General features: G+C 36.0%; 1 protein-coding gene across 5 annotated transcripts in view; it reads left to right on the forward strand.

Moving 5' to 3' along the window:
- The window catches only part of rad51b (RAD51 paralog B), a 93,596-nt gene that overhangs the window by 50,403 nt on the left and 15,859 nt on the right, over positions 1–27,334 (forward strand). For 2 of the 5 annotated variants that reach the window (XM_017352459.3, NM_213412.1), the window contains 1 exon segment: positions 1,450–1,528. The exons of 2 other annotated variants lie outside the window; for them this stretch is intronic. In XM_017352459.3, the coding sequence (XP_017207948.2) occupies positions 1,450–1,528 (79 nt within the window). 5 annotated transcript variants of the gene reach the window in all.

Genomic DNA, 27,334 nt, shown 5'->3' on the forward strand with positions numbered 1-27,334 from the left:
AAAAGCCTATTTATAACCTAATGAAAATTAGTTGGCATGTAGATGCAATGTAGCTTAAATTTAACAAGCGGACCATCAAAATAAAGTGTGTTTCATTCAATGCAAACTCTAACAATTTGTTACACTACCTGACAAAAGTCATGTAGTCGATCTCAGTTGTAAAAGCAACAAATAATAACTTATTAAAAATCCTGGTTTATGGTCACATTCAGTATGGGGGCAGGGGTATGCAAGAGAACTGCAGAGGGGATGACAACACCAACAGCCTAAGGTGTCAAGACATTTGTGCTGCCCTTTACATTACAAACCACAGGAGAGGGCAAATTCTCAAGCACCCTCCTTGTCATACTTCAGCCTCCACATCAAAGTTCTTAAAAACAAGGTTAAGGTGCTCCAGGTTTGGCCAGCCCAGTCACCAAATATGAACATTATTGAGCATGTCGGGGGTAAGATGGAGAAGGAGGCATTGAAGATGAATCCAAGGGATCTTGATAAACTCTGGGAGTCCTGCAGGAACGCTTTCTTTGCCATTTCAGATGACTTTATTAATAAGTTATTTGAATCATTGCACAAATGTGTGGATGCAGTCCTCCAAGATCATGGGAGTCACACACAATATTAAATATGTTTTCCACTCCACCATGACTTTATATTCTATACTGTACATTATTTCTGTTAAGTGACAAGACTTTTGTCTAAGCAAGGTCAGACCTTACTGTCCTAACTAAATAATTATAAATCAAGGCATGATCATCATGTATTTTGGTAAAATAAGCGTAATTTTGAGGTCTTTGCCTTTCATATAAGCCACCTCTAAAACCGAATGATTAACTAGAAGTCAAGTTACTATTTGTTGTTAAAACTTGGAAAGGTGACAGAACTTTTGTCAGGTATTGTGCTTTTAAATATAGTATTATAACAAATTAAATCCACTGTCAGGCCTAAATATATTTTAATTTTATTTTTCCTGGGCCTTGACTTGATAACCTGATTTTAAATTTGCCTTGTCCTACTAAACCTGAATGTTGTCTTTTATTTATTTATTTATTTATTTATTTATTCATTCATTCATTCATTTTCTTGTCGGCTTAGTTCCTTTATTAATCCGGGGCCACAGCGGAATAAACCGCCAACTTATACGGCACGTTTTTTTTTTTTACACAGTGGATGCCCTTCCAGCCGCAACCCATCTCTGGGAAACATCCATTAACACACACACATTTATACACTACGGACAATTTAGCCTACCCAATTTATCTGTACCGCATGTCTTTGGACTGTGGGGGAAACCGGAGCACCTGGGGGAAACCCACACGAACGCAGTGAGAACATGCAAACTCCACACAGAAACGCAGAGGCTCGACCCAGCGAACTTCTTGCTGTAAGGCGACTGCACTACCTACTGCACCACTGCATCACCCATTATTTATTTATTTATTTTTATTTCAGATTGTCATAGCAAAGTCACCTGTGGCTCCTTTTGCCGTGCTAAGCTACACCATTCAGAAGGAAGGCATTCGTCTTGAGGGTGAGTGTGTTATGAACAGCAAACTAACAGTTTGAAAATGGGGACTAAATGGGGGGTAACTATCCCTATACGTGAACTTTCATATCTACATAAACTTTGCTAGGAACCACAGTATGTCATACTAAACCACGACAGCAGTGTTAGGCAGGTAAGTACATGCCATACAAGTGAACTATAATATGAACATGCAGGAACTATAACCAAATTCCAAATTTATATTAAAAAAATTTAGATCAAATTTTAGAAAAGTGTTTTAGCCTTCAAAGATGCTTGGGACCTAATTCAAGCTGGTTTATTTATTCAGACATTTCTGAAATGTAATGGAGAGAAGTTTTTTTTTTCCAAAAACACATTTAAAAACAATAGTTTTAATAAATGATATCAAATAGCTCATTTATTTTGTCTCTGCCATGATGACACTACAAATTATTTTAATAGATGTTTTACAAGACACTAGTATTCAGCTTAAAGGCTTAACTAGGCAAGTTATTGGGCCAATTTTTTGCTCTTTCTGTGCTAAATATTATGCAAAATATGCGCTGGTTTATGAGAAATGATTTTGAGAGTATAGTAGCTTAAAGCCTAACAAATGAAACAGTATAACCGTTTAACTTATTTAGGATATACAATGTCTTTCATATTCATTCATTTATTCATTCATTTTCTTTTCGGCTTAGTCCCTTTGTTAATCCGGGGTGGCCACAGCGGAATGAACCGACTACATATCCAGCACTTGTTTTACGCAGCGGATGCCCTTCCAGCTGCAACCCATCTCTGGGAAAGTCTTTTATATATAAAGATCAAATAAAATACAGACAATTTACTTTGCAAATGGTATTGTACCTAAATAATCTAAACATCTGGATATTATTGAATAATATAGATGAAAAAGTAATTATTTATATATTCATATACATGTACATAATCGTCAGACCCTTCATTCACAGATTTTAATATAAGCTTCTGTTGCCAAGAAACCAAGAATATAATATTTGGGGGGCTAAAAATATTCATCTTAAAAACCTCAAAACAGCTTAACTAAAAGAAACAAGACTTTATCCAGAGAGAAAAAAAAAAAAAAAAAAAAAAAATATATATATATATATATATATATATATATATATATATATATATATATATATATATATATATATATATATATATATATAAAGAGAGCTTGAGAATATTGTGAAAATGTCTTTGATCTGTTAGAAAGGAGTGCATGTGTGGTTTATCTTTAATTTGCACTCAGTAGATAACTTAGAAAACTGCACGCTTCCTTCTCTTGTGCTTGTGTTAAGTAAATGTGGCCTTTAAAGGGATTTAAAAAAAGAAAATGAATTTGTGTCATCGCTTACTCGACTTCCACTTTTTCCAAACCTACATGTAAATAATGTTGGTTACCAAAAAGTTGATGGTAACCACAGCCTTCCAAGTTAGGAAAAAAATTATAATGTGAAGGTCTGTTGTTGTTTATTTACCATCTTTCACAATTTCTTCATTTGTGTTCTTCAGAATAAACTCATACAGGTTTAAAACACGTGGAGGGTGAGAAAGTACGACATTTTTCCTTTTAAGAGTAAACTTTCTCTTTAAAACCACACCTCAGATTCTGTTACTTTACTGAATGCCAGCAATAAGAATTCTAAAAAATAACCTTGGTTGCTTTGTAGTCATTTGCATGTGGTTTCTGGTGATAGACCTTCTAGGCAATGCTGGACAAAGTACACAAATTAAAGATAACCTACTAAATATTTCTCCAGTATACAGTTTAAGTCAGAATTATAAGCATCCCTTTGATTTTTTTTTCCTTTTTAAAATATTTTCCAAAAGTGCGCTTATCGCGTTTTAACCACTTACTGTGTATCGCATATTTGACAGATCCCTTTGTACAACTGCAGATGAAAAAGTAAAAAGCATCCGATGTGGTGCGTTCCACCACTTAAACCATTGATACAGTGATTGCCTATCAAAATAAAGAGTGCAGCACACTGCCCTTTTCTAAAGTCAACAAAAAGGCAGTGTGGTGCACCTTGCATTTTTAGAACTAAAAAGCACATTCCTTGGTCGGTTATGAAAATCACTATGTCAGATTATGTTATTTATTTATTTTTTCTTGTTAAAATCGTGACTTGTCATGTGTAACAAATGTGTCAGACTACACGTTTCTTTATAATCAGTCATCCCCTGACATCTAGGACGAGCGTTATTTACAAAAGCAGTCACAAGTGTTGCTAGAACAATATTTCGTATCTCAATAAAAATTTTTTTAATCTTTTTTCAATCTCAATAAGCACTGATACTTGCAGACAGCTAATAACTATTAGCAATTATTTAAGGGCATTCCTTGAGACATGGATAGGATCAAACTTATGATTCCTTTTTAATATTAAGATATTTTCTTTGAAATCTAAATGTATATTTTCCTGGCATGGGTTTCTTATTAAGCACTTCGCCTGAAGTTGTCGCCCATGAGACGAGAAAATGAAAGCAAATAAGTAGCAGCAAAGAAAAATCAGATGCGCAAGACATAATCTTTAAATAATGACATATTAATTAGCAAATAAACAGTATAACTGAGATTTGTGATACAATCACAGCGAAGCATTCATTAAATCCCTATTTTCCTTGAGCGTAACAAACCCGTATAGTTGAGTAGTGGAGGGGCTTAAACAAAAATAGAATTTGTTTATTTTTCTTAGAAAAAATATCATTTTGAAACCAATTCCGTTTGCTATAATTTTTATCTTAATTTGAGTGCATCTTTTGTCGGTCAGTTATCAATTAGGTGAAGCGCTTCAAAACAAGTCTGCTATATGCGCTAAAACACGAATCGCTGTGAGATTGTGTTGGTTTGTGAAATAAAATAATAATCCAGCCTCAATAAAATTAAAGTGAAGCATTCACAGTTTCAGAGAAGCCTATGTTAAACTGTTTTCACTATTAAAGACAAATTTGAACAAGCAGGAAATGCTTTTGCAATAGATTCGCAGCACTGAACCTGTTCCCAGATTATTTCAGAAGAACAAACTGTTAGAAGGACAAAAAACTCAGAAACTCGTTGTGAGAATGAAGTTACCTGCATATTTGTGTGATTCTCTCAGATAAATTAGCTTAAAACACCCTAATATTTTAGAAAAGGTAATTACAGTTTGCATAACCAATGATTGATTTTATCCACCCGTGACCCACCAATAAGTAAATATGCAGCATATTTTTTAAATACCTGACCGGCGCATTGTTGGCAGTGCCCCATGAAATAACTGAGAAAGGATGTGCTCCAATTGTCCAGTGTCACCCACGTGACGGAACTCGTCGTGAAGAACAAGAAAAAAATTAAACATGCTAGACTTCCTGCGATGGTGTCATGAGGTGCCACAGGCATGGTATTTGTTGTCGTGAACTATGCCAAATAACACTATAAGAAACTATTGAATCTTGTGTCACGATGCCCATTTGTCTTTTGCGAATCTCCACAATCAAGGAAATTGAACTGAAATTAGGGGTTTCAAAATTAATAGTTTCTTCAGTGTAATAGATCATAACCGATTATTATGTACTAACGTCATTTATTTCCTAGGCACAATGTCACAGTAAAATACTAGGCGAAGGAGGAGAGGGCGAGTAAATAAAATGCTTTTACTACTTAAAAGGTAGATAATTATGCACAATTCAACTGCTTGAGAATTTGCTGAAAAGTCTTTCGTTGACACTGACCAAGGCTCAGCACATGAGCCGCTATTTCACCACTAGGGAGAAATGCTGTAAAACTCCATCTCTGCCACTCACTCTCTCACTTTGGACATTTGACCCTATGCGCTGGCCTGTTTGTGAGGGAACTTTCTTCTCCTTTCGGTTGTTAAAGCGATACTTGTGGATCCAGACACGAGCATATATAAGTTGCGAGTTTTATCCACTGTGTCTATAATTGATTACCTGTGATAACCGCGTTTTATGAACATATAGACTGTAACTGCGGCTGTTCTTCCCGCGTGACTCATCGGTGAACGTCGCTTTCATTTCTAAAGCCAAGTGCAGCCCTTTCTGTTGAGCAGGTGAAGACAATGACGAATCATAGGGGTGTAAGACGGCGCTCAAAAAGGAAGAAGGATAATATTTACACTAGTTTATTTCCTATAAATGCTCATGCTGTCTTTTGTGCGTATTGGAGTTTTGTCTAAACTTCGTATTGTGTTTTCTTTGAGATGGTAAAGGTACAGCTCATATATCTTACTGCTTGTATTAAAGGACAATAATGTATTACAAATAATATATAAAAATTTATATATTTATAGATTTTAATTTTAAAAAATGATTGTGTTGAAGAAAAAATCGAATTGTTTATGAAAGCATCGTCAATGCACCATGATGCTCCGAGATATGCAACCGAATCAATGGCATGATAATCGTAACCGAACCATGAGACCAGTGTAGATTCACACCCTTACCAGAAATTATGACAAATTCATGTGAACTGGCCGGGGCTTAACAGGTTACCAGCATGTCTCTTGAGTCAGTGACTATTTTTCATTCATATTCCAAGTTTAAAACAACAAGACATGTTTTTTATTAAATTTAATGGAGTAAAATGTACAGTTAAATTCTCTGGATTTTACAGTGAAGTAAAAATGGTTTAGCTAAACAAAGTACAGATAAGAGAAGAGACAAGAGAAGTTTTATTTCTTCTGTTAAAGACGAAGAAATATATTGTGAAGAATTTTGTAAGCGGCCTTTGACATAGATACTATGTAAGTCAATGGTTGTTTTTTTTACAACATTCCTCAGAATATTTTCCTTTGTGTTCAACCGAAGAAACTCAAACAGGTTTTCAACAAGTGCAGATTGAGTAAATGATGATAGAATTTTCATTTTTGGGCAAACTATCCTTTTAAGTACAGTAAAAAAAAAAAAAATAAATAAATGTTTCTGGCTACTTCTGCTTCAGCCAGAACTTCTGCCCACTACAGTTTACCATGCAGGACCTCTGGCTGTCCTGTCAGGACCGTTTGAATTCACTCGTGGGCTTCACAGTTTACCTCTGGGTGGTTTGTGTGGATTCCCAACACCACAAAACTTTAATGGGAAACAGGATATCAGAGGAAAAACATAGTGGGAATGTTTTTGGCTCTTTAACAGAGCTTTATAGTGGTGTATTTGTGGTTGGTTTTTAACAGGACTTGGAAAAGATTCACTTATAATTCATCTTGCTGTACCTGAGTCCATTTTTGGGGTTTGGAATTGAAGCCGTTTGCTTGTGGATTGTTCAAGAAAGCTACGATTGGTATCAATGGTATCAATTCAGCATAATTTAATAACAATGAATAATCAAAGAGCTCACACTTCCTGTTAATGCCTGCTCCACAGCTGATATGAGCTCACATTCAGGAGCTTGTTTTTGCTTTTGTTGGGTTTTATTAGAGGAAGTGAATACTAAATTTGCTCATTCTGCACTTTTGTTTAGACAGGCGTTGTAGATTTTGCATGGGATATTAATGCAGTTTAAAAATGCAGTATAAAAGTAAACTAAGCTAATTTGTTCATTGTTGCTTATTTTGTTGTTGTATCAGATAATCTGCAGCTTGCATGAGAAAAATCTTGCCACGCTTCCTTTCTAAATGGAAAATATCCTTCTTCGACAACAGCTCGTGGTCTGTAAGATTTTTCAAATGCTGTAAATATGAACCCAATCTTACAGAAACTCTTGTGCAGTTTACATTTTGTAAACCCATTTACTCACATATTCTTTGCGTTGTTTAAAGTCAAATTTCTTGATTTATCAGAGCTCGCCACAGGGTAATGAACCACCAATTTCCCTGGCTGTACATGGTGAATGCTTTCCCAGCTGCACTCCAGCACTTTAGTTCACCCAAGTCCTTTATTCACATGTCTTTGGACTGTGTGGGAAACTGGAGGAAAAACATGCAAACAAAGTGATAACATGCAAATTTCACATAGAAATGCCTTCTGGCCCAGCCGGGACTTAGGCCGTACTCACACTAGGTACAGTTGCCTCGAACCGGGCCAAAGCACGCTTGTCCCCCCTCCTGTCTCCCCCTGCAGATATCTCTAATTTTTATTTTGACTAGTCATAATTATAATTCGACTAGTCAGAATAAAAATTAGAGATATCTGCAATTGCAATTGTACTATTGCGAAATCAGATTGGAGATATCTGATTGGAAATAAAAATATTTGCAGATATCTCTAAATGAGTTTTGACTAGTCACAATTGTAATTGGAGATATCTCTAACTGAGTTTTTACTAGTCATAATACATTTGGAGATGTCTTTAATTGGTCATATTTAGAGATATTTACAAATATATTTGAAGATATCGCTAATTAATTTACTAATAGTCGAATTACAGTTGTAGATATCTTGAATTGGATTTTTGACGAGTCAAAACTCAGTTAGAGATATCTGCAAATATTTTTCAATGGAAGTCAATGGAGGAATATGACTAGTCATAATATATTTGCAGATATCTCCAATCTGATTTCGTACTAGTACAATTGTAATTGCAGATATCTCTAATTGTCATTCTGACTAGTCGAATTATAATTATGACTAGTCAAAATATAATTAGAGATATATCTAAATATATATTTATGGATAGTCAGAACAAGGTTTAAATGCTATAACGGCTTGCCATACGCTCTCACCCAGTAGCACAGTGGAGATTTCTCTAGTTAAATCGTTTCAGTCGTATGATATGCCGTCAAATATTTCGCCAAACAGTCCTTAGGGATGCGAGGACACGCAGTCAGATATTTTGCCGAACAGATCCGCCACTTTTGGCGCTCATAAACGATCATTAAGCTCTCGTGGTGCAGGAATGAGGAGGTCTGCTGAAGGCGCGCAGCTGTCGTGCTGTGAGGAGTTTGCGTCTTTAATAAACTACGGCAGTTTGCGATCACTGAACAGTAAGAATGATTAATAAATCCATATGAAACAACCCCTTAAAAGTCACGTATCGCTTTCAGTTTCGGGCTTTGGCGCATTTTGCACTCACACACAAGCGTACCGCGCCAAAGCCCAAGTGATCCGCGCTCAGGCACACCTCTTCCAACCGGGCCAGGGCCGGCCAAGTGAACCGTGCTTGAGCCCGATTCAGCGCACTCACACTTCTCAAACGATCCGGGAAACGGGCCTGGGCACGGTACGGATGGCATAGTGTGAGTAGGCCCTTAAACCAGCAACCTTCTTGCTTTTAGGCGACAGTGCTAAATTTGTGCTAGAGCGATATTCCATACAGCACTGATGGGTGTGGAAAATTCTGCGAACGATTTACCAATAATGTGCAAACTAAGGAAACAAAAACTGATCACTGATCTGATTACTGATCAACACAATGAGCGCAGTGCAATTTAGACAAGTGCCAAATATTGTGCTTTTTTTCCTATACTGGGGGAGGAGGTGCTAGACAAATATTTGCAGGCGCTAGTCTTGGAAAATTCATTTTAGTAGTAAAAATGCGTACAAACTCTGATATTCAGTAACAATAGTCAACAATATGTCGTGGTCAACCTCACATTTACAACATTCCTTCAATCTAATCAAATTACATTTACGTTTTTGCTTTAAATTTTCAAGCAAACTGTCCTGAATTGTTTTATTTTTTTCTTCTTCGAAGCATCGCCACGCCTGCGCCCCCAAATTGCATAAATCCTACTAGGGTTGTCACGATACCATTAATTAATCTTACGATACTATACCAGTAGTGTGGTGATACTGTAATTCATAACTGAAATTATAAAGAAAATTGTCAGAAATACTATATTTTATGTTATAATAGGCCTAACTTAGAATTAATACATAATTTTCTTAAAGGGGTGGTCCGCTATGATGTCATATTTTAAACTTAAGTTGATGTGCACTGTAGCTGTGTTAACATAAACAGCATCTCTAAATGTAAGACGCTCAGTTATCTTAGCAAAGCCTACAATGAACGAGTTTTGGGGACTACAAAAAATACTTCCGGGCCTGTGAGATCACAAACATACTTTTACTGCACAGATACACTGAGCAGCTAAGAGGTGTGGTCAGAGGCGCTGTAATGTTTCAGCATATGGAGCTAAAACGCTATTTAAATGACATATAAAACACTGCTATTTCCACAGAGCTTCTTCTGTTTCTGTATTTGGGCTTCTAAATGACACAAAGACAGAAGTGCTCACAGTTCAATATTAATTATGTTTCAGAGAATTATAAAATACATTGCAAGCATGATTTGAAAAAACACAGCTTCCAGAATCTCTCCCAGTTCAGTGCTGGCTTTGGTTAAAATCTTCTCAAAGGAGCAGCTCCAACAAGCAGAAGCTGTAGCATGTGAGTTTTTATTTGTTGTTTAGTGTCTAGCCTTAACTGTATGCTGTAGCAAAGATGTAAGCAACGGGAAATGCTGTTTGGCACCGCTGTATGTTATATGATAAGATATTTCCCGTTTCCAACACTTGGTAGAGAATAGATGTTGGATGTAAAGAATAAATTTTATTTTAAAAACATTTTCAAAGTATATATAAGTAATGTAACTTATAGAAAATAGAGAAACACTTGATAAGGTATTATAGCCTACTGAATTCACTTTTCAAATAAATGTCACGATCAATCTCATTTGGCAACTAAAATAAAGTGAACTAGTGTCTGTGGTATTCCTCATTGTTGATGAGATTTTGGAGTGCATTTTCCATGTCATCCTCTTCATTTTGAGGAAAAGCTGTGGAAGCCCCTGAACGCACATATTGGCATGTACAGTGTTTTGGACTGTACTATAGTAAAGTACTTTAATTAATCTGTTGTGGTAATACTATAGTTGCTATGTTAACACAACAAGTCTAATATAAACAAATTAACCAGTGCTCTATTTTTTTTTATCTTTTTTTTTATTTTTTTACAATATAAGGTATATTATTCTATGATTTGCAACACTTTACTGTAGTAAAACTACATTTTTATTTCATTTTATTAGTTGATTTTATAACTATTCTTAATACAGTATGCTGAAGCATTCATTAACAAGTTGTAAATAATAAGCATAGGGAGTATACCTAACATTCAAAAACACTAGTTTTATTATAGAATTTACCTTAGCCTGTAAGTAAATAGTGTAGCAAGATATAAACCATATCAACATTCTTGGGATAACAATTAAACAGAAGGATCTCTGAAGAGCAAAAGCAAGATAAGAGGAGGAAACACAAGGCACAAATTGTGAGTCTGTGTCATCTGACGGAGCGAGAGCAGATCATTTGCACGTGAGCAGATAGTGTTTTGAGTGCACAAGAGTTTTGTCCACGAACAGAGGAAACCGGTGTGTTCGATGCTCGTCTTACATGAATGCGCTCACGACATGTAATTACTGTGCTTACGACATTTGTCAGTGAAATAACACCATATGCACATACAGTTGAAGTCAGAATTATTAGCCCCCCTAAATTATTAGAAACCCCGTTTATTTTTTCCCCCTATTTCTGTTCAACAGAGAGTAGATTTCTTCAACACATTTCTAAACATTATAGTTTTATTAACTCCTCTCTAATAACTAATTTGTTTTATTTTTGCCATGATGACAGTAAATAATATTTTACTAGATATTTTTCAAGACACTTCTATGCAGCTTAAAGTGACTTTAAAGGCTTAACTAGGTTAATTAGGTAAGCTAGGCAGGTTAGGGTTATTAGGCAAGTTATTGTATAACGTTCTGTAGACTATCGGAAAAAAAAGTTAGCTTAAAGGGGCTAATAATTTTGTCCTTAAAATGGTGTTTAAAAATTAATAACTGCTTTTATTTCAGCCGAAATAAAACAAATAAGACTTTCTACAGAAGAAAAAACATTATCAGACATGCTGTGAAAATTCCTTTGCTCTGTTAAATATAATATGGGAAATATTTAAAAAAGCAACAAAAAATTCAAAGGGGGGCTAATAATTCTGACCAACTGTACGTCCATCGAATTTACAGTCTTCTGCCATTTTCTATTTTCCGCTGCACGTGAGGGCTAAACGTTATTGTGAACCGAGTCAATAGCCTCGGACCTTTAGCTCAGAGGCTAAAATCATTCCGCATTCAAAGTAAAAAGTTCCAATAGCCAGACTCACAGGGAGATTAATGACAACACTCGTGTATATTCATCACTAACCACAAACAGGAAATAGAATTGCGCTATTTTTTATTTGTTAATGTTTTGCGAGCGAAAGGTTTGTTATAACGAATGCGTCACTGAACATGTACAGAGTAAAATGTGTTAGTAATGCCTTACACTACTGCGTTATAGGAAAATGTAACACGTTACTGTAATACATTACTTTTGTAATGCATTTCTACCAACACTGGTCACAAGATAATGACAAATGGTGAATGCAGTACACCCAAATTCCATTCAAACAACCAATTTCACTTGGCAGCCATCTCTGAAACACCTCTCTGCTGTATGTTCAGGCATTTCGTTTGAATGGGGACACTGCTTGGGCAATTGCTTGCCAAGCTAACGCTTCAATTTCATATTAGAAATCATTAATAAAACAACAACTGTCTCTTTAGACTAATTTCTAAACGTTAGAATGACACAAAATCTGCAGAAGCTCACTTCTGGTTTAAACCAATGCCCTGAGGAATCGTCAGTCAACAGCAATCCCTCATTGGCTCCTACACTAATAGGCGGTGCTTTATTTGCATTAGTGACCATTCAAAACTATATGAGTGACACGTCTTGTGTATTCTATAGTCTTTGCTACTTCTCACATTCAAGTAAGCACTTTTCTTTACAAGTAGTAAATTCAAATGGAGTACCTACTCCATTAATAATCCACATTTAAGCAATCCCCCATTTCTGTGTTTTGCTGACAGTGCTTCTCTGTGAAGTGTATGTGTGGTTGTGCGTCTTTGTGTCGGGCAGTGAGACAGTCGTATGTGTGTCTAGTTGATGTGTGTCTAGCAGCTGTTGAATAGTTTTGCTGTGGTCTGGCTCTCTGCATCAGTTGTGTTAATCAGTCTCTCTCTCTTTCTCTTTCTTTCTCTCTCAACAAGTGCATCTTTGATATGTAGAGCTCAAGGCCTGCCAGCTTCAAATAAAGAGCCTGTATGAGAAAGACCTTTGAAACACTCTTCTTCACACACTTCTCCCTCAGCTCTTTACACAATGTCCTCGAGTCAGTCACACACACACGCAGTTAATAATGCTTCCTGCTAATTTCTGATCAGAACACATCTCGTTAGTTCACTTGAATCCAGAAATGATTATTGTTGGTTAGTGGTTTGTGGGTGATGCTGAAAATGTTCATTTAAAGGGCACCTATGATAAAAATCTTCTTTTGTAAGCTGTTTGGACAGAACTGTCATACTGTCATACTGGAGTGATATAAACCCAACAAGACTCTTTTTAAAATTTCCTGACATTAAAATAGGACCCAAAATCCTAGTGATTTTGAGGCCCACTGCAACGTGATGTAGAAGTCCAAATTGATTGACAGGCACCATGTTTCTTTAATAGAGTGGAGGAACTATGACATCACCTTAATCAGCTGCAAGCATAAAACTGGTTCCCTCGATAAAATCCCTATAGGATTTTCCCATAGGCTTTTCGAAGTTTGCAAATAATAAGCTCTGTGTTCAAACACTGTTCATTACACTTATACGTTTTGTCCAGCCGGATAATCTTCACACTAATATACAATAGGATCTTAAATGTAAAAGCTAACATTAGGCTATAAACGGACTGCAGCGTCTTCAGGATGCTCGTCTGTGACGTCAGCACCACTCTGCTACAGACAACTTTTCAAGCTTATTTTTTGGGAATATGGTCCATGACCAGATTTACTCTCACCATTTATTATATTATAATCCACGCTATATATTATAAACAAACAAATACACAAAAACACATAGACCTATATGTGTCTTTTATTTTTTTTACGTGGGAAACATTTTTGTTTCGCTTTATGGTTGTTCTAAAAGTTTTCAAACTGTATGTATAAATCTGCCTACATAGTATTATCATAAGACATATTTAAATAAGTGTATCGCTCACGTGCACACAGCCTGCTTACTTTAGTAACTAACGACAGAAATGAGACATGAGGAACAAGTCTATCAAATGCCTGTAAGTTCCATGATGGATCAAGAACAACATTCAATATTCTTTTTTTGTCACGAAGTACAGTGAAAAGCAGCCCATACGGTCACATATGCTATAAATTTTAAGTAGGAGGGTAAATATTGCAGTTAAATGTGTTCGGATGAAAAAAAACCCAGCAAAAAATCACTTGATCACTTTAAAATGACGTTAATATGTATGTATTTTTATCTATTATACACACGTTTGCATTACTGAGAGCAGGACAGAGACAGGATGCACTGGTGAGCAGTATCTTCATAATGTTGTTTAATTAAAATAAATGATCAACATATAATCTGTCTCGACAGCCTTTACAAGTGAAGGCATCATCTACTCACAATATGAATTCCCCAAAAAACTCTACAAACTATAAAGTACTATTCATGAAAATACTTAAATAACACACAAATCCAAATGCCCAACGCAAGCGGGCTGTGCTCCAGTGTCTCTGACACAGATTGTAGTCCGATTTAGCAACTTGATAGCAATCAAGGATATTCCGGGTTTTTGCATACAAATTGACGTCATAGTTCCTCCACTTTATAACATGTATACACTTGTCCACAGAATATCGGACAAGTGTCCAATATTTTTGCACAGTATTGCAGTTTATTTTTTGCAAATAAACTGCAATACTTCCCACACATAGATTTCACTTGGGCGGACAGCCCGGGTATATTAACGGCTGCCCAAGTATAACCAAACATCTGCTTTTGATTAACCCGTGGAAAATCTCGACCTACATATCTTGTACTGTTTGTTGTGTGTGCGCGCAAGAACAGTCAACAACACTTCCTTAGTCAATCTCACTTGCTCTGCAGAGACCCAAAGAGATGCACCTTTTTGAGGCTTAAAAATGCATCCGTTGACTCCGCATGCTGTTTAAAAAATGTCCGGGAGTCGACTTTTGCTTTCGCTTTCTAAAGTTGTTTCATTTTCTCATTACTCTTTTATTAAAGACTACTTTCCACTTGGCTTCACAGCTGACAGTGCTCACAGCTGCGAGACATAGAGAAAAAGTAAATAATAGATTCTTTAATCTATTTATTTTTTACTTTACTAAATACTCGGAAAGGATGAAATGGCATCTAAACTGGCTGCATAATATATGTCAACCCATAAGGAAATATTATTTAAATAATCTATACTTTTTCTTGTTATTAATCAATATCCATTTTAGAGATATTATGTGTTTTAATCTTTTTTCCTGTATTTATTTCTTATTTGCTGTATACTGTATGTTATTATTTGATGATGCAAATATATTACATTATTTATATATATATAATATATATATATATATATATATATATATATATATATATATATATATATATATATATATATAATATATATATATATATATATATATATATATATATATATATATATATATATATATATATATATATATAAAATGCTTTGGCAATACTGTGCTAAAATTCATGCCAGTAAAGCAACCTGAACTTGTCACATGTAGTTCACCATTTATGTGCCATGAGTAAAGGATGTGTTTCAATCTAGCTACCACCGCAAGTATGTTTTAAACCTGTGGAAAGCACTGAACTGTGATTGAAATTAAAATTAAAGTTTAAAACGCTTTTAAAACGGTTTGTAATAAAGAAAATTGCTATGTAATTCTTAACTACACTTTTATGTTTGTTTGTTTGGGTTTTTACCAAAATCTGGTTCAATTCCATGTCAACAGCCCCTTTAGAAATATTATTCCCAGGAAAAAACAATGAATATACAAATACAGTGGGGAAAATAAGCACTGGTTCATTGTTTTTTCATTGTCTGGATGCAAGGGGTAATGCAGGGGCCAAGAAGTTTTTAACATGACCAAACTGCTTAAAAAGACAACGCTTCTTATTTAGTGTCAAAGGAAAAAATGCACTGGGAGGGATATTTTGGCTGATAACCTTTAAATGTTTATCATGACATTGTGCTCAACCAGTCAACATTGCCTCATCTCAATAAATTATTGCATTACTTGCAACTCTATTTTGAATAGCTGTAATGTCTCCATATTATGTAACTTCCTCTGGCAAAAGAGTTGTGAGACATTTTATGTGATTCTGAGGGAAGTTGTAGGATGATTAGTTAATCTCAGCATTTAAATTTCACAATAATCCTTAAACCAGAGTTCCAAGGAACCAAACCTAAGGCAGTCTTACATCAGATCTTGTCTTAAAATAAGACATGAGCAGTTTGCTGTGCATTATTTTCTAGTAGCGAGTCAGCGTTTGTTTGAAAATTTTCTATTAAGCTATAATAAATTGGTCAAAAGTGACAATAAATGCAAATTTGTTACACATATTTTCAAATAAACACTGTTCTTGTGAAAAATAGTATTTTTTGACTTGCACATATTGAACAACAAAACTTTTTATATGTTTTGAATGTTAGTTTCAAAGTGCATAAATTCTTTAAAATGCATTAATAAAATTCCTCACCAATAAGAGTCCTTTAAACTGTTTATCTAGTGTAAATAAACTACAATATATCAACTTTAATATATTGAGCTTTTTTTGGATGATGGATTAATATTACCACAGATTGTCACTTAAACTTAATAATATGCTAATCAGGTTTCAGCTTAATTTTTAAAGGAATGCTCTGCTTTTAATCTGCTCCACTCCTTTTACAATCCCCCTACATTTAAACAGTTGAGTTTAACCATTTTTAAAGCCATTCAGCCAATATCCTGGTCTGGCATGAATACTTTTAGCTTAGCTTAGCATAAATCATTGAATCACATAAAACGTTTAATTTACATGATGTAACTACAGACAAATCAAGCTTTAAATAGAAAATTTATTAAAACATTTTTTTTTTTTTTTTTTTTACAGTTTTGAGCAATGATGCCAATGGTCTAATCCAATTCCACAATTTATGCTAAACTGAGCTAAAAGCGCTTATGCCAGACTCCAAGATCAGCTGAATGGATTCAAAATGATAAAACTCAACTATATGACTTGTAAAATTGTCCCTTTAAGTTAAACTTGTTTTGACTTAGTTGTTTAAGTTAGCCTAATTGATGTTAGTTTAAATAAATAGCATAAATTATTGAGTCGGATTAGATAAGCTAAGCTAAAAGGGCTCATGTCTGACAAGTAGATCAGCTGAATGGATTCAAAAATGACAAAATGCATCTATGTGACTGTAAAATTGTTCCTTTATAGTTTTCCTTAAAGTTAAACTTGTTTTAACTTTATGGTTTAAGTTAATCTAAACAATGTAAATTGAAATTAATTGCTAATGGTCTAACCTGATTCAGTAATTTACACTAAGCTAAGCTAAAAGTGTTCATGCCATATCAGGAGAACACCTAAATGGATTCAAAAATAGTACAAATCAACTATGTGACTTGTTAAATTGTAAAGTTAAACTTGCCTTAACTTGATGGTTTATGGGCGAAGCAGTGGCGCAGTAGGTAGTGCTGTTGCCTCACAGTAAGAAGGTCGCTGGGTTACTGGTTTGAGCCTCGGCTCAGTTGGCGTTTCTGTGTGGAGTTTGCATGTTCTCCCTGCCTTCGCGTGGGTTTCCTCCAGGTACTCCGGTTTCCCCCACAGTCCAAAGACATGCTGTACAGGTGAATTTGGGTAGACTAAATTGACTGTAGTGTATGGATGTGTGTGTGGATGTTTTCCAGAGATGGGTTGCGGCTGGAAGGGCATTCGCTGCGTAAATAAGTTGCTGGATAAGTTGGCAGTTCATTCCACTGTGGCAACCCTGGATTGATGAAAGGACTAAGCCGACAAGAAAATGAATGAATGAATGAATGTTTGTTAAATTTTAGTTTAATTAATGCAAGTTAAAATTAATTTCTAATGGTCTAACCTGATTCAATATATATTTTTTTTTACTTTAAGTTAAACTGGATTTAAATTTATGTTTTAAGTTAGTCTAACTGATTTAAGTTGAAATTAATTGCTATGTTTATTTAGTTCAACTTAAATAATGATGCTAGCAACATATTTTAACTAAAGTCAATAACTAAATAATCTGAGAAACCCAATTCTCAGCATGTTCCTTATTTATAACCTATAAAAAGTATATGACATGCGGTTGATTCCTATTTTTCAAATATATATTTTTAATCAAAATATACTCAATTGCAGTATTTAAAGGGATACTTAAAAAAAAACTAACTAAATAAATAAAATGTACTCACTATTTGCTCACACTTAAGTGAATCCAAACCTTTATGGTTATCTTTTTTTTATTAGTGGTGGGCTTTTATCGGCGGTAACGTGCTGTGATAAAAAAAAAAAAAAAATCGCCGTATTATTCTCAAAGTTTGGTTGGAAGCTGGGTCTGGTCTACGCAAGCTATGATGACTTTCAACATGATAATTTAGCATGCATGTATACCTGGCAGAATTACACTGTAGGTGGCGAGAACGAGTCTTCGAACCTGTGTGCATTCCTACTGTGAAATTACCACATCAAACGTGACATGCTAACATTGATGTAGTTTACTAGAGTAAATCTGATTAATGTTACATGTAGCTCCACATCTAACTATCAGGCACCTGTAGAGTTTATGCGTTCGAGTAAAACATACAAATAAAATGGACCGGGTACTTTTTAAAATGAATGACGGTGAAGGTGAATGAAAGTCAAACCGGTGAGCCGTCTGACAAAAAAGGGCCCTTCTCAATCAAATCAGTAGGATGCCCTTCTGGATCTTCTGGATCTTTCACTTACTTCGAAGACATCACTGTCTATGCTTACATGGACATCAGTAATCTAGTTATTTGACTTAATAGACAATAATATAATTAAGGAGTCTACGTTAAGAAATTTATGTAAGAGTTTGCTTTAATTTTGGGTAACTAACTGCAATTCGGCAGTTCCACTTTCACTCGTGAACATTTCATTCATATCCCCATGACAAACTAGGGTATTAAGGCTCGTACATATCAGTACGTTTTTCGCTTGCGTTTATCATCAGCTTTGTTTAAGATGTGTTTCCGGATTCAAACCCAAGTGATTTCACTGGCGTCAAGCAGAAGAGTATGCAAAATTTACTGTTAACCATCATTCCATAGTACTGTAGGTAGAAATGCCACTATGTTTCAAACCATCTAAAACAGGTTTAGAACAAGCAGAGGGTGAGAAAATCATGTCACAATTTCCATGCAGTACTAATTCAAGGCAGAATGTAGAAAAGAGATATTACCCAATATTCTGCACGTCTGGGATTTCACTTATGGACACAGGATTGTTTAACAGCCTGCTGGGACTCTCCATGGAGCCCATATGGAAGATGCTGTCACGGCAGAATAGAGGAGCTGGACGCCGCTGTGTGTGTTTGTGTCTGCCTGTCTATCTGTCTGTCTGTCACCATATGGCCACCCTTTTTATCTCACCATGAGCAAGAAATGACTCAAACCTGCTTCCAAACATTACAGAAAAATCATAGCTACAGATGATGTAAGCATGCTGATATTAATCATAAATGTCTCTCACACCTCTCTTATTCAACATATGCTGATTCACTTAGAGTTTGATGATTAAATAAATATAATTGGCATTCATTTCATAGCTCAAAACACTTACATCAATGCATTAATAAAGTTGTGTGCACTTGTGTCACTATGAAAACTTTAGACCATCATACTGATAAAACAGCACACATCACATTCTCAAAAGGACAAAATGTAAGAACAAACTAATGCCCCGTAATGTCTTATTAGTTAGTCACAAACAAAGTGAGCCCTTCCATAATTGGAACAGATTAGTAGCTAATCGCATAATCTTAACAAGTTGCCTCTTTGAGGACAAAGTTCTTGAGGTCTATGATTCAATGGTCTAGCAAAACCAAAGTCCCTTTAGGAAGTCATTTCACTCGGCAGCCATCTTTGAAATGCCTCTCAGATGGTGCGGTCGGGTATTCTGTCTGATTGAGGAAACATCAAAGTACAAAACTGTTTGCCAATCTTACGATTACTTTACATATTTGGAATCCCCAGTATAATTGAACAACAGCTGTATCATGTTTCGTTTCTATAGGTTGCCGGGGCAAATGTGCATGTGCACTCAAAAGGAATGAGATCACGTTTCCAACCCATAGACTGTAAAATATATGGACGTAGTATCCGTGACGTCACCCATAGGTTTCTAAAGAGCGCAAAAGAAGCCACAAGTAGGCGCGGCCAACTGTCGCCATTTTGTTCGCGCGTCATCACACCCATGGCGGGATACCAAACAAGGGCAAAGAGGCGGAGAGTGAGCGGAGCTACAAACACCTGCTGACAGTTTGCTTGGACCTGGTTCAGACACACTTTACTTTGGGAGAACGCTTAATACTTTATCACCTGTGACTCGTTTGTGTTCTGACCACTTGTGCTTGGTTGTATACTATATCAATAAAGTGTTTAGTCTTGTAAAAACACTGTAGTAATACACAGAGCTTCTAAACATTGTTCTTATGACGTTTTTCAACAGGAGGAAAACACAAATTACTTCCAAACACTTCAGATATAGTCTGTGTTAGTTAATGTAAGACTATTGATGAAATCCAGCATAACACTGTATGACAACTCTTCAGATGACGGTTCTAGAGCCTACAGCTAATCAGTTCGTCAGATTCTGGAGTGCATTACAGCTTTAAATATAAATATAAACGATAATGATCTTAAAAAAAACAAATACATGTATAGAGATGGTATATAAGTATATAACTTTACTCACATGGGAAACGGAGGCCTCGTGAATGGTTTGTGAGCACAATTAAATGCACTCAGCATGCCATGCCATCTAATAATCTATTAATTAATTAATCTAATAATTAAGTCCAAAAGGCAGTTGACTGTGTAAAGCCACATAAAACAACACAGAAATACGATAAATATGCCGAGTTTAGTGGCTAATCTGCAGCATTCAGCTGAGGTGACATGACGGCGACCAACGAGACCTAGCTGTCACTCAAGTGGCCACTCCCTTAATTATGCAAACTTAATATAACTTAATATAAAGGAAACGGATGAGTTATAAAAAAATTCACCCCCCTCACAGTTGTCATGAAGGGTAATATTAGCTGTATTAACCAAAGTCTTTTTTTGTACCAGGCTGTAAACACCTTTTTTCTGCTGTAAAGTTGGCCATTCTAACAGTGGGCTCAATTGAAATTTGCTCTATTTTGGAGCCAGGACCGGCTAGGACTAGCGGAATTTCGGATGAATTGCAGTTTTAGTTACTTCCCTATTGGCTTCCTGAGGGAGAGCGGGAGGTTGCCGCTTGTTCCAACCTCAATTGTAGCCGTTCTACATATTATCATCCTCTGAATAATAATCGTCTGATAGTTTCCTGAAATTATCCGCAACATTGATGGCGAATCTCCTCCAGAAATGACAGCGATTATTTGTTTACAAGTTTGAGTAGTTGCTGTCATGTGATATGCGTTTCTCAGGATGGACTGTACCTTGCATTTGTTTCATACAGATTACAAAACCAAAAAACTTTTGTTTTCAAGTGAAGTTGGTTAATTTAAAATCACAGGTTTCAAGCTTTTAGTAAACATATTTCTTATGTCTGTGAACCAAGTATTCATTGAGATTCCAGTGTTTGTTGACCACCAAACTGTCGAAAAAAGCCCCAGAGAATCATCAGTGAATAGTAATCAATGAGTTGCTTCTTTACTTGTAGTCTAGGCTTCATTCGCCATATTGACTGTTACACTTTTCCAAATTCAAAACTATATAAGTGACACGTCTTGTGTATTCTGTAGTCTTTGGCAAAACTAGTCTAGGGTTTGATGTTCAGAATAAACTTTAGGAGAACTACTAACTTGTCAGCAAGTCTGTTTGTATGAGGTTAATGAGAAGTGAGCTGAGAAAGTTTTATGTAAGAATTATTGCAGAATAATTGTTTATTAATGTTTGCAGTTTTGGACCATTTAACAGAATCTAATGGTTCACATGTCTGCCATCAGTAAGGCTTTACCTCACAAACAAAACAAGGTATTTTATTAACTTCTCTCTATTCACATGTGTGAATTTCTGAATTATGTTTAGCCAAAGGGATCGTAAAAGATATTTGGTAAAGCCTTTCACTTCCTCTTTTGGTGCTGGTGGTTTATTATATTATATTATATTATTATTATATTATATTATATTATATTATTACTATTTCTAAAACAAACATAAAATATTGTAGAATTGTGTACATGAATCCAACATATTTGGATCAGGATTTGTGTTTGCGTAACGCCTAGGCCAAAGGCCAAGCTATTACAGAGTGACTTGTGAGTATTGGTTTAGTGCTAATAATACTGTAGCAGTTCTCTGGTAGAAGCACTTCTTGGCAGCAAGGATGGTTTGTGGTATTCCACTCATGTCTTGCTGGGAAATTTGGAAAACTTGTTTCTTATTCATGCGTTTGAGTACAACATTCTGTTGTTGATTAATGTTGTGCTATGGGCTGAGTCTTTTTAGGCACTGTAAGAAACACATTCTGCTTCAAGTCCAAGTTCATGTCACAGCTTAATTGGCAAATGTAAATTTTTCTCAAGACAGACACTTAATGTCTGTACAAAACAGATGGTAGGATACAAGGGAAGTTATATGAGAGAAAAAAAAAAATCAGTGACGGTGGCCTGTGTCTGGAAGGAACGTGTGTTTAGTTCTGAGTTTCCTGTATGTTCATGGTCATTGGCATGACCCAGTCAATTCATGAGCTGGATATGAATGTAACTTTTCATTGTGGCACCACTACTGGGCATCACGTGACACCCCACCACCACAGAGATGTATTCGGTTAACTCTGACCCTCCTTCTAAATCCATGTGGATTGTCTTTAAATGGCTCATTGATATTGGATAGCACAACCAGGGGATTTTAAAATGGTTTCCTTGGACTGTTTCATGGACCATCAACACCTACTCTGAGCCAATAAAAAAATGTACAGAAACAGGCTCCAAAAGTTAGTTTCTTCAACTAAGAGAAGAAGGATGTTGTCTAGCTTTTGAGCATGCAGTTCTACTTCTGGGGTGTCCTGCCACAGATCCAGAACAGCTAAAACGAATCCTGAATTAGTTAATCAAGTTGTTGTAGGATTTTTAAAACTTCCAGAGCAGTTTGTTGGGGCAGGTTGGTGCGTAATTCTTCAGGACATTCGTCTGCAAAAAGCAAGAGTGGGTTTCCCTGGTTTGCTGAAACAGCAGTCTGCTCATGGTCACGTACAACAGGCATTCTCGATTCGAGAGAGCCACTGTCCTACAGAGTTTAGCTACTACAGTATCTAATCAAAAACATTCCTGGACAGGTATTTAGGGTCTTCTGGATTATTATAAGGCTACAGGAAGCCTTAATGGACCATTTGAGCTAAACTCTGCAGGACAGTGGACCTCCAGGACCAAGGTTCCCTTTCAATGAGTATGGTGCCAAACCTAAAGAAGATCACAAGAATGATTGATGGAGTGTTATCCAAGAGATTCTTACTGAACCAGTCTTTGAAAATTACTGAAAAAAACTGTCTAATTACAACATTTAATGTAGGGTTAAAGTCTAGATCAGCAGCCCTGTTGCTACATTTCTTGGTTACTCTGCTCAATTTTGTTGGAAGGTTTTTGTTGCTGGTTTGCCAAAAAACGCCAACCCTTTTGGTGCTCTTTGGAAGTTGAGTCAAGACAGATACCAGAATGGGGTTGAGGTCTGAACCAGAGCACACAATAGCATTGCCTTGACAGTAGTATTCTTCAGTAACTGAAACTTTTTATGGAAGTAAATGACGGCAGCAGTGTGGTAGTACTTGAGACTAGGCTCAATGTCCAGTCAAGGAGTTCAAGATCGTTTTTTCATGTGAATTTTTTTCATCTTAGCTCAGACTCGACCCTCTTTTGTTTTCAGATTCAGGCCTGAATGAGCTGCCTTTGACTGCAGCGCTGATGTGTGGTTTCTTTGTGACCTTATTTTTGCTCTATGTGTGAATGCCCCTTTATCCCTCATTTTCTTGGAGATAACGAAAGGAAGTGATGATGTTTGCTTAATTTACCTCAGCATAATGGGCCACTGATAAAGCTGGTGTCTCTTAGTTGTGCTTTGTGTCCTCCTAGTCAACATATGCATCAATTATAGACATTTATTCAAATCTTCCATGGGTACCTATTTGGTGTTCAAGAATATATATTTAAGTCTTTTTCCCTGAGATTTATTTGAAGGATAAGTCCTATTCCTCAAAGGCTAGAATTTCGGCAACACTACAAACCATTAGTATCAATGATAGAACCCAAAGAAACTTGAGGGTTTACATTTAAAGTAGAACCTGAATTCTATGCAGCAAAATAAACTCCTTGTCCTAAAAGATGTGAATAAAGGTACGTTTATAGTGCGAGTCTGAGATGACCAGGAGTTGTCATAGAGTTAGTCATACACCTCTCTGTGGCTAAGAGATGTGTGTTAGTGTTTATGCACTTTAATGATTAACCTTTACACTGGTGTTAGTGAGGTCACAGACGGTAGCTTCTGCTGTAGATCAGAATACAACAGCTGCCTGTAGGGATTAGCTGTCTATTTCTCTTTTTCTGTCATCTCTCTTTCAGTTTCCCACCATCTTAACACATGTCCTCATCAACTCAATAATTTTTCAGTTTTCCAGTTTTTGAATACCTCCTAATTTGCAGTAATTAAAGTTTTACATGTCCAAGTTTTGCATGCCTAAGTTACAGTTTCGCATGCCCAACATAAATTATACCCTTACTGTACAGCAGAAGATCTTTTCCCGAACCCTACAGGACCCGATGGGTTCTGGTGGTATCAAGTAGGATCTTGCTTGATTTCTATAATTTTAGACGGGGTCAAGCCAGGCTCAGGCTTGTGCTCCAGCTTGCGCGGTAAATAAACAGTCATGCGATGCATTTCAGTTAGCGTGAGAAAGTAATGAACAATGGAAGATGAACAAACAACCATACCCAAAACTTGCAAAATTAGCCAGATCAGTATGCATCCCGGCCAGTAACAGCAGCAGTAAAAGGATGTTGAGTGGTGCTAGACGCACCATCAGTAAGAGCAGGACTGCGCTAAATCCATCTATGCTAAGGTGGATTCAATATTATTCCTTCACAAAAATAGTTTACAATGCCAAATCTTGGTGAGTAAAGAATTTTTAAAATTATAACTAAATTTTAATTAAATCAAAAATGCATAATATAGACAGTATATAGGCTAATGTTGGCATTATTCTTTTAATATTCAGCTTCACCATCACCTTAAGGCAAATCCCGAAAAGCTTTTATCTTAATTTCGTTATTGCCAATTACACGTCTCGTAACTCATAATTTATTTTAATTTAATTTGTAAGGAAATACTTATTTTTATTGGTGTGTTGGCCAATTTAAGGCCCAATCCCAATTATATTTTTGTACCCCTACCCCTTCTCCTTGGCCCTTAAAACCGAGTGTTAAGGGTAAGGGCTTCAAAATTTACCCCTAAGAATTGGGACTGCACTACATCACCTGCACACGTCATCATATGTCATCGCGATCTCTTGCTTCATATGAGATCAGACGATGGTGACTGCTGTAGTTATTCCAGTTGTGTTATTTTTTGGTATTTATCTTCAGGAAATCACTGAAGGTATATATTATGTTATCATAATGATCTAATGTGGCAATAAGATCGTAAATATACTGTGCATTTACACCGTGGTCATATTCATCTATGTAAAGACACCAAAAACAACATTAACATTATAGCAGATTCTGTAAAAAGGCCAATTCCAGCCACTAGACCTATTTGACAGATTATTTGAGTTTCATTGAGTGACAGAATGTTGTGGAACTGCTGTACAGAAGTTATTATTAGAGATTATAGATCATGAAATTTAGCGGTTTTTACTTTACCATTTTTTTTAAAGCATGACGGTATAACACGAACGCAGTTATGAATTTATTAAAACGTGTTTGTTAGTTGTAAAAATTCGTAATAATGACAAACAAAAAATACTAATTTGTGGATCTCCTTACTTCTGGGTGCAGCTGGGACACCCCTACCCCTTCACGTGAACATGCAAAACGAGGGGTAAGGTGAAGGGCTAAGGGGTAGAATTGGGATTGGGCCTAAGTGTATGTACCTATGGGCCTATTTAGAGTGTTAAGAGTGTTTCAGAGGACTTATTTTATTTCTTTATTCCAACTTCTAAGTGGCCTATATAGTTGTTATGAATAAATTATGTTAAAGGGCAACCTGGTTACCCATTTTTTTCTGATTCATTATGAATCTTTTGTGTCTCCAGAATGTGTCTGTAAAGTTTCAGCTCAAAAACCCATCAGAATTTTTATTATACCTTTTATAAGATTCTATTTTTATACATTTTTGTACTGGGTGGCGATTTTGCTGTACTGCACCTTTAAGGCTAGTCCTCCCCGCCCACCGTTTCTACGTGCCTTTCTGCAGACCTTAATCTCCTCCCTCTGCTCTGTCAGACAACAGACAGTCTTAAAGGAAGCAGATCTCACGTAGCGTTTGTGAGAAATACTACAGTAAGAACTTTACCAATGAGTATTTGATGCATTTGTTTTGTTAAGTTACAACGATGAGTCACACATAGTTTCGTTACAAAGTTCACGCGCACACACAGATACACACACATACATACACAGAGCGGACACGACACGCACATACACAAACAGCGCGCATTTAGCTTTGCACTCTTTTAGCACGCAGATGTGATAGGATACAGGTTAATCTCCACTGCTGTATGGATATCTGTTATGGTAATGTACAAAATAAACCTGATTTAACGTCCACAAACTGGGATTAAAGCGTCTTATCGCTGTAATTCATTACATAAAATATTTTAAACTTGTAAAACTCACTCTTGAACTCATTTGATGATTGATTGATGATCCTAGCAAACTGGACAGACCTTTTATTTCTGGTTGCTTTGCACTCGTCTTCTCTTGTTGATAAGTTTATACACGTGACTACCGGGAAATGTTAATACGCAGCTGCCAATCAATTCGGTGGGTGGGGGGACTGCACTTCTATGTCCAGTTGTGGTCTGTCTGAAAAGCACTACAAATTGGTCCACAGCTTTTATGTTGTTAAATAAAATAACAAAAAAGGACTGGGTGTGTTTATATCACCCCAATATGACCGCCTATACACTATACCTACACAAATGTCTGTCCAAACAGCTTAACAACAAACAGCTGTCCAAAAACACATTAATGACTCATTCTTAAAAAAAGGCAAAAGAGTTGTGTTCATGTGCACATTTGAATAATGTCGGGCTGTAAACAGGTTCAGGCTTTTAAAAAGCTGTCAATAAAAATGTACTTGTTGGGCTCGGGTCCTATCGGGCCTAACCTTTTTAAGCCCGATTACAGCTCTACCTTACTGTACCAGATTCATGGCCTTTTGCTCATCTGTTCTTCTGTTTTCTGCAGTACATTTGACTGTTGCCCTCTTGCTGAACTAGCAAAAAGCAAAATCGAAACAGTGCTTTTCATTGTATAATTGTTTATCTTGACCTACTGCTCAGAGCAAAGATTGTGTAGTTATTGCATCTTTCAACAATAGGAATTGACGCAATCTAGTGCTGAATTGAACTATTATTGCTACTTTTATATTAAAATTGATGTTGTGCCTGGCAGCAGTCAATAAAATCAACCATTTTATTTGATAAATGTTTCGTTCTCACAACATAGTACATAATGTTCATTTTTGACTTATTATTTACAAAAT

Source organism: Danio rerio, chromosome 20, assembly GCF_049306965.1.
Source record: "Danio rerio strain Tuebingen ecotype United States chromosome 20, GRCz12tu, whole genome shotgun sequence".
Lineage (NCBI taxonomy): Eukaryota > Metazoa > Chordata > Actinopteri > Cypriniformes > Danionidae > Danio > Danio rerio.